This window comes from Rhinopithecus roxellana, chromosome 2 (assembly GCF_007565055.1).
Source record: "Rhinopithecus roxellana isolate Shanxi Qingling chromosome 2, ASM756505v1, whole genome shotgun sequence".
In the NCBI taxonomy this organism is placed as follows: Eukaryota; Metazoa; Chordata; class Mammalia; order Primates; family Cercopithecidae; genus Rhinopithecus; species Rhinopithecus roxellana.
In genome coordinates this window covers 24,540,297-24,548,568 of record NC_044550.1, presented here as the reverse complement: position 1 = coordinate 24,548,568, position 8,272 = coordinate 24,540,297, and the positions used below count along the sequence as shown (strand labels likewise).

General features: G+C 36.2%; 1 protein-coding gene across 1 annotated transcript in view; it reads right to left on the bottom strand.

Moving 5' to 3' along the window:
• Positions 1 to 336: 336 nt before the first annotated feature.
• The window catches only part of FAM241A (family with sequence similarity 241 member A), a 44,851-nt gene continuing 36,915 nt past the window's right edge, over positions 337 to 8,272 (bottom strand). Inside the window, exon 2 of the mRNA XM_010389320.2 lies at positions 337 to 2,734. Within this exon, the coding sequence (XP_010387622.2) occupies positions 2,489 to 2,734 (246 nt within the window). The 3' untranslated portion in view covers positions 337 to 2,488. The remainder of the gene's footprint in view (positions 2,735 to 8,272) is intronic.

The following is an 8,272-nucleotide window of genomic DNA, read 5'->3' as shown; positions in this document are numbered from 1 at the left end:
GAACAATTTTCAGTCTAATTCCTTTTTTTTTTTGAGACGGAGTCTTACTCTGTTGCCCAGGCTGGAGTGCAGCAGCTTGATCTCAGCTCACTGCCAGCTCTGCCTCTCGGGTTCACGCCATTCTCCTGCCTCAGCCTCCTTAGTAGCTGGCACTGTAGGCGCCCACCACCACGCCCAGCTAATTTTTGGTATTTTTAGTAGAGACAGGGTTTCACCATGTTAGCCAGGATGATCTTGATCTCCTGACCTTGTGATCCACCCACCTTGGCTTCCCAAAGTGCTGGGCTTACAGGTGTGAACCACCGCGCCTGGCCCAATCTAATTCTTTACACCATGAACCAAATAAATTACCAGTTTTATTTCAGGATATTAGCATAATCTGCATTCTAATATATTTCATAAAAGAAAATATTTTATTTCCATTACATAGGCAGTTTGTTTTTTCTCATATCAAAGCCAAATATTTGATGGTATACTGTACTAACAACCAATAATATATGTAGAAAGAATAACAGCAAAATATCTTATTTCTTTATATAATTTAATATATACCCTATTAACACCAGTGTGCTGATGCATAGTATTGACAGTATACTAAATAGTTACTATTAAAAATTACTTTAAAAATGTTTTCAACATTAGGTACTGGTGGAACCAGAGCTATTATTTTGTACATAGTATTATTTATGTGTTCCAAAGGAAAAGTAAAATTTCCAGTAGCATTAGAAAAAAAGTACTTATATTTTATGTAGATATACAAAATCTCATGACGTCTACTGAAAACCTCACAATTCTACTGTGCACTAATAAAAACACCTTTTCAAACAACTTGCACTTATACTGAGTTCATTTCATAAAGGTTACTATAAAAATATTGCAAACGCAATAAAAACACAATGATATCGTACAAAGTCTTTTGTTTTTTAAAAGTCAAATTTCAAAAGGCCTGTATTTATATAAATGCACAATACTTTTTAGTGACCCTGACTAACATTTTTGTTTAGGATTATCTGATTTTAGAAATCTAAGTTGAATGTTCTTCCTTATTTTCTGCTTCAGAATGAGAAGACACTGAGAATGTACAGAATTTTAAAAATAAGATTGGGTAAAAGCTTTAAAAAGTGGAATAGCAAGCACTCTACACGTTTTACTTGTTGCCCTACCAAAGATAAAAATGCCTGACTGCCCCAATTTTCTGAAATTTAACTTGAATTCTAAATGATCTTAACTACCTCTTTCCTTTATAGTCTTTGAGATGAAAGTGTAAAGATTTTAGGTTCTCTAACAAAACCTAAAATACCACTAAAGCCATTCCCCATTTTCCAGGAGTATTTAAAGAAATGCAAATTTCAATATAAAACCTAAAAATGCTGAATTAAGACACCTTAATAACATGGCTAGCCAATTGCTGACATGACTTTAGCCTTAGAAAAATATTATCAAAATTGGCTAAGTTCCAAATTTAAGCATTTGGTTTTATATTGTTAATATTGTACTTTCTGATATAGATATCAAAGAAATATGATGTTTTTTTCCTGAAAACAACAGTAAAATATAATTTTTTTGTGAAAAAGTCCATGTCAAGATAGGAAATACATTGTTTTAAAACAGAATAATTGTTATGAAAGAACTATAAAATTATAAATTTCTAAAAAATATATACTGAAAATGTCTCTCTAGGAAAAAATATGCAACTTGTTAGACACAAGAAAAGATGGCATTAGCGTAGGGTGAAGTCAACTAGGCTATGAGACTTCAAAAACTCACAAAAAGTAATTAGCACCAAAATTGTCTGAAACTTCAAATGATATACTAAAGTAGGTCTAGGTCCAAATGTTACATTTTTAAAAAGTTATATTTAACCTGGGAACTTTCCCCAGAAATAATAAATATATTATTTTCAACCTTTAGAAAACGTTCTATCTTTATTTACTGATTTTCATCACAATATTAAGGTAGTGTATGCTAATTATCATTTACCTTAGTTTAGACTGGGTAGGGACAACTGAAATCCAAATATTTCCCAAATATTATGGGATTATTTGGTGGGGAGGGTTACTGGGGAGCAGTTTTCTAAGTGAAACTTACTTGTAGCTTATTTCATCCTTTTTCTTCTAAAATGTTTTATTGGAACTCTTTATAAGAACTAGATTGCTTGATTTGAATTCCATGTCCTGTTATTTTCCCTGTTCACTTTCTGGTGGTGTTACTTAAGATTTGGCATGGGGATAGAGGTGTATAAAGGGGACAGAGATCATAGTGAAACAAGAGTTTTGAATAAGCTAATGTATATTCAAAATATATATTCAACCCTGTTATGATCAAGAGTTTAGTTTTAAGTAACATCCATGTATAAATTTACTTACAAAACATCCAGCACACAATTTGAAACAAGGCAAACTTTTTCGGTTGTCAAAAAGTGAAATACATAACTTCTTCAATTACATATACGGCTACCAAATGTCAAACAATTCCATTCAGCCATGTTTTACTGTTGCACATAAATAATAACAAGGCAAAGAACAGAAACTAGTCCAAGGGCTTGCAGGCCAAGGAACCACAGCATAACCCAAAAGAAAATGACTATTACTGGTTCCACAATTCGTTCTCCAAAATACATCCTTGTGAAGCCCATGTTGATAAGGTTTTTGTTCAGTTCACCAAAAAGTGTTCCCATTTTCTTGTAGTCATCTCCAACAGGCTCACCAGTGTGGTTTTGTGAATCTTCAACATCCTTTAAAAAAAAAAAAAAAAGACCAAACATGAACATAACATGAGAAATATGTAAAGGTCTTTAAGAACCTTAGTTCTTTATCTCCCCAAGTGCTAGGCATACTTGTGATAATTATCCTGTAAGTGCCTGTTAATTTAATACAATGGGGATGTTCTTTTTGATCCTGGAATTGAACAAAAATGGCTGCTTAAGTGAAGAACCATGTTTGTATTTCTCTTGTGAGTGACCATGATTTCAGAACACCCTTTTCTGCCACTGTCCTGTTTTATGAGGCAAGGCCTCATTGCTCTGTCCTGGTAAGATTCTTTTTTAGACAGTTTCTTTGACACTAAGACTTTAAGAAACTGAGCCTCAGCTGACCAAAGCATGTTTGCTGTTACTATAGAGCAATCCTCAGTCACTACTGCTGTGATCTTTGTCTTAAGCTCAGCTAAGCAGACTTCAGAGCAGGCCCTTGCATAGTTTCCTGTTCATTATACAGATGCCCTAAGTGGCTCTTATTAATTTCATCAGGAGAAACAAATAGTTTTAATAAAATGTTTTTTTTTTTTTTTTTTTTTTTTTTTTTTTTTTTTTTTTTACAATAAGACCAAATGTCTACCCAGTAGTTAGTATTCCAGAAAATGTCTACATGCACCCAATTATATATACCAAAAGTGTTATTTCTATTATCTTCCAGTCGTATTACAATTAAGGCCATGACAATTAATAAGCTACTGTCTCTTGGTTTCAAACCCACTCTTTGGAATTCTGCAAGCATTTCTGGCTCCCTGTTAGGCTCTGCCAATACAGGGACCAGCGTGATACTTCACAAGTAGAGAAGGAAGAAGGAATTTGCTGTTTCCTTCAGATGGGTTTCTTAATCCTGTTAAGTCTCACTCTAGCAACAATTCTTCACTCTGACAGCAACAGTGCCTGCTAGTAGTAGCAGCTGATTGCAATCTGGAGGTTTTCCAACACTTGTAGAACCAATCTCAATGTGCCTTCTTGAGATGCCAGCTCCAATTACTGGGTGCTTCGTCCTCAGATACCTGGTTCCCAGGTCTACAGGCTCCCTCCTCTGAACTCAGAGAAATCAGCACCAGGCAAGCAGTGACCTTGGCCTCCTGAAGTGTTGGAATTACAGGCATGAGCCACCGCACCCGGCTTATTTTATATAATTTTTAAAATTACTTTTGGATTTTCACTTCTATCAGAAAAAGACAGAAAAACAAAATGTTGTAGAGTTATCTAGGGAGTTCATGTCCAGGCTGCAACACTTAAACTAGCTGAGTGACATGACCTTAGCCAAATTACTTCACTTTTCCTGAACTTCAGCTTTCTAATCCATAAAATGATTTATGTGATCCTTTTTTGATACTGATAGTTTTCTCTTAAGTTATAATTTGTGGATTTTTTCTTTTTTTAAAAAAATTGATTTCTAAATTATTTTTTTCTTCACTGATACGGGTCAATTTTATGTTTCTTGTACTTTGATATGATCCATAACAATATACTACATTAAAAAAAAAATCTTGTTCTTGCCTCACATTAAAGCTTTCTTTTCTTTAGGGTAGAACTTGAAGAGTCCTCGATTTAGTACGTAATTCTGCTGATCCCTCATCCCTCTCTGTTTCTCCAGTGTTTAGCATATTGATACTGGTTCTGGCCCTTTTATTCTTCATTTTTTACTAAAGTTCTTAAAAATCTTTTTTTTTTTTTTTTTTTTTTTACTCTTCCCAGTTTCTTGTAATCTATGCACTCACTGTACTTTGGGGTTTTTTTGTTGTTACTGAAGCTTTTTAAGACTTTTTTTTTGGCCGGGCGCGGTGGCTCAAGCCTGTAATCCCAGCACTTTGGGAGGCCGAGACGGGCGGATCACGAGGTCAGGAGATCGAGACCATCCTGGCTAACATGGTGAAACCCCGTCTCTACTAAAAATACAAAAAAAACTAGCCGGGCGACCTGGCGGGCGCCTGTAGTCCCAGCTACTCGGGAGGCTAAGGCAGGAGAATGGCGTGAACCCGGGAGGCGGAGCTTGCAGTGAGCTGAGATCCGGCCACTGCACTCCAGCCTGGGCAGCACAGCGAGACTCCGTCTCAAAAAAAAATAGACTTTTTTTTTATTTTTGTGGTTTCAGTACGAAGAAAGTACCCTAAATCTGGATATGGTAGGTACTGTCTGAAGGTTTAAATTCTTTGTAAAATAAATAAAATCTACAAATGCTTGTGGGTTTTTCAGGGGAAGAAGGAGGTGTTGCAACACTTAAATGAAAATAGAGAGTTAGTAAATCAGGCCAGGTGAGGAGACGGCAATGCTCACATTATCTCAGATCTTGAGAACAGCTGGTGGGATTGAGACTGGAAGTTGAAGACCCAGTAAGGACAAGTCTGGGAAAGGTGTGGCTGTCGCCACCTGCTTCTTTTTTTTAATTATAAAAAATTTTAAGCACACACAAAACTAGAGAAAATAGTATAATAAACCTACATACCTATCAACCAGATTCAGTAATTTCTAAAACTTTGCCACCTTACTGAAATACTTCTTAATCTGGGCAATCTAACGAAGAAGAAAAATGTTTAAAAAAATCACTAGACTAATGCCTAAAAGTAACATATCTTCACAAATGAGGTTCTGTAGAAACATCAAATATATCCAGCAATGAATTGGATAGGGGGTTCAAACAACCCTAGAGGAAGACATTTAAGAATGTGGAAAGGGTGTCAGTTTCCAGGCAGGCAAAAGAAAAAAAAAAAAGAATGTGGAAAAGGAAAATAAGCACTATTCTTCAATCAGTGAGATTATAGTCAATCTCATTACAGTATTTTATGTATCTAGGCTATCCTCTCAAATAACACAGTTCTAAAGGATACAAAGACTGGTGTGTTGGTAAATGTTTAACAATGGGCTTTGTTGGGGGTTGGCGGAAGCTCTGTTTTACAGTGTTTGCCAATTCTGTTGTGATTTCCAGTTTCTGTAGTGTTAGTACTTCCACTGTGGCCAATTTCAAACTATTAACAGCCAGTTCACAAAGTTCCTGAAAATTTAACAACTTGCTCTTTGAGGACTGGTAGGAGCCAGCACCAGTACTTCACTGTAAGAGTAAGGGATACTTGAAATAATTTGAGGTAAAGACCTGCATGGTTATAGTTGATGAGTTTGATCCCTCCCTTCTTTCCGTCAATTGGTGCATTTCTATGTTTGTTTTTTTTTAAGTTTACAAAATTGACAAGCTGAGATAAGTAGAATTAACTCATTACAAATATATTGCAATTGGGTAAATTGTATTAAGAAAGGACTATATTATGACTTGAGTTATGAGATACAATGAATTGCATGTGGTGTCACAAAACTACCACAAGTAACAGCATATTGCTTTTTCTGGATTGTCTCATGAGCTATCAAAAGGTCATCCAATTCAATTATTTTTAGAAGTCCTTATTTACAATAAAATTTAAACCATCTGGCTGATTTGTGAGGAAGAGGGCTCTCTTGATGCTCCCTAGGTTAGTGAATGGCACCACCATCCATACACCAGATCCAAAGGTCAGAACTCTAAGGCATACTTGACCCCCTCCCTCTTCCTCTTCCTCATGACCCACATCCAGGTCATCACCATATCCTCTTTGTTTTACCTTCTAAACATTTCTTTCTTTTTTTTTTTTTTGAGACGGAGTCTCGCTCTGTCGCCCGGGCTGGAGTGTAGTGGCCGGATCTCAGCTCACTGCAAACTCCGCCTCCCGGGTTTACGCCATTCTCCTGCCTCAGCCTCCCAAGTAGCTGGGACTACAGGCGCCAGCCACCTCGCCCGGCTAGCTTTTTTTGTATTTTTTAGTAGAGACAGGGTTTCACCGTGTTAGCCAGGATGGTCTTGAACTCCTGACCTCGTGATCCGCCCGTCTCGGCCTCCCAAAGTGCTGGGATTACAGGCTTGAGCCACCGCGCCCGGCCTAAACATTTCTTTAAAGTGTATATACTATTCCATCTACTGCTATAATCCTAAGAATCTACTAAGATCTCTTGACTATTCCAATAGTTTCCTAACACTGCTACTGCACAAGTCCATTAGCTCCCCTATAATCTATATACCACAATGTAGCCACAGTGGTTCTTTCCAAGTGCAAATTCAATCATGCCACCTCCGTCCTGCTTTTAAGATCAAGGCCAAAATCTTTAACATGATCTATGAAGCCCTGCTTAGTCTGGCTTCTATCTGAGTCTCTGGTCTCATTCTGTCATCAGCCTTCCTCTGTCTTTGTTTTCAGCCACATAGGTTTTTCAGCTCTTGCTCGCCACAGGGATTTGCACATACTATTTTCTCTGCTTAAAAAATTATTTCCCCTCTCCTTTGCTTAGTTAAGGCATCCTCTTCTTTTGGTCTTAGCTTAAGCTTCAACTCAGTCTCACGGCATCAGATAATGCTCTTTCAACGCATTCTAACTCAATGCCAATGTGTGTTATTATTTGATTAATGTCTACCTGTACTATAAGCTTCATGAAGTAGGAGCAGTATTTATTTTTGCTGGCCACCGATATCCTCTGATATGAATACGTAGCAAAGGCTATGTCCTGGGAATAGCAGCATATAGAAACATCTCAATAAATATTTGTCGAATAAACAGAAAGAATTTATCATGTGTCTTTCTGGAAGGCATTAGAGAAGGATTTGATAGATTCTCTACTTGCTCCTTTTTTTTTTGCCAAACAAAAGATGGGCACTATTTTCCAAAATATTATTTACTACAGTAATCTGAAAACCATGTATATATTTTTATGGGATTAGCAGTATTTCTGTTGTGGATATTATTCAGCATCCAGTCTTCTTTCCTCTTCCCTATTAGAACCTTAAATCCAGCCTTCATTCTTCAAGTGAAGTGAATTCTACCTACTCAGTTCCAGAGATGATTCTAATAATAATTTTCTCTTTACTAGAGCTAGTTTTGGAAAGTGCATGTGATTCACTTTGGAACAATGAATTTTGCCTGTCTTTTGAAAAAATTATTCCTAGTTCTTCTGGGTCAACTTTGGAAAGTTATCCTTATTTTCTTTTATTTTCCACATATACTCCTCACGTAAAGAGAACTTGTGCTTAATATTAGTTTTCTATTGCTTCCATAAGAATTATAAATGTAATGGTTTAAACCAACATAAACATATTATTTTATAGTTCTATTAGAAGTCATTTTTGCAGGACTGAATTTCTTTCTAGAGACTCAAAAGAATCTATTTCTGTACTTTTCCAGTTGCTAGAGCTGCCCATATTCCTTGGCTCCTGGACCTCTTTCTTTCATCTTCAAAGCTAGCAGTACTGCACCTCTTTGACCATTCTTCAGTAGTTAACATTTTCCTCTGACCACAGTGAGAAAAAGTTCTTTTTTTAAAATTTATTTTACAAATGTATCAGTCTGCAATGAATTGAAAAACAAAAACCTAGCTTTTCACCACATTTTGAGAAAACACTGGTATAACGAACACCTGTATTTTTTATTGCCTACATTTAATTGTTGTTAACAAACAGAGAGAAATACAGAATTCTTCATAGAGAAATACTGTGTAAAG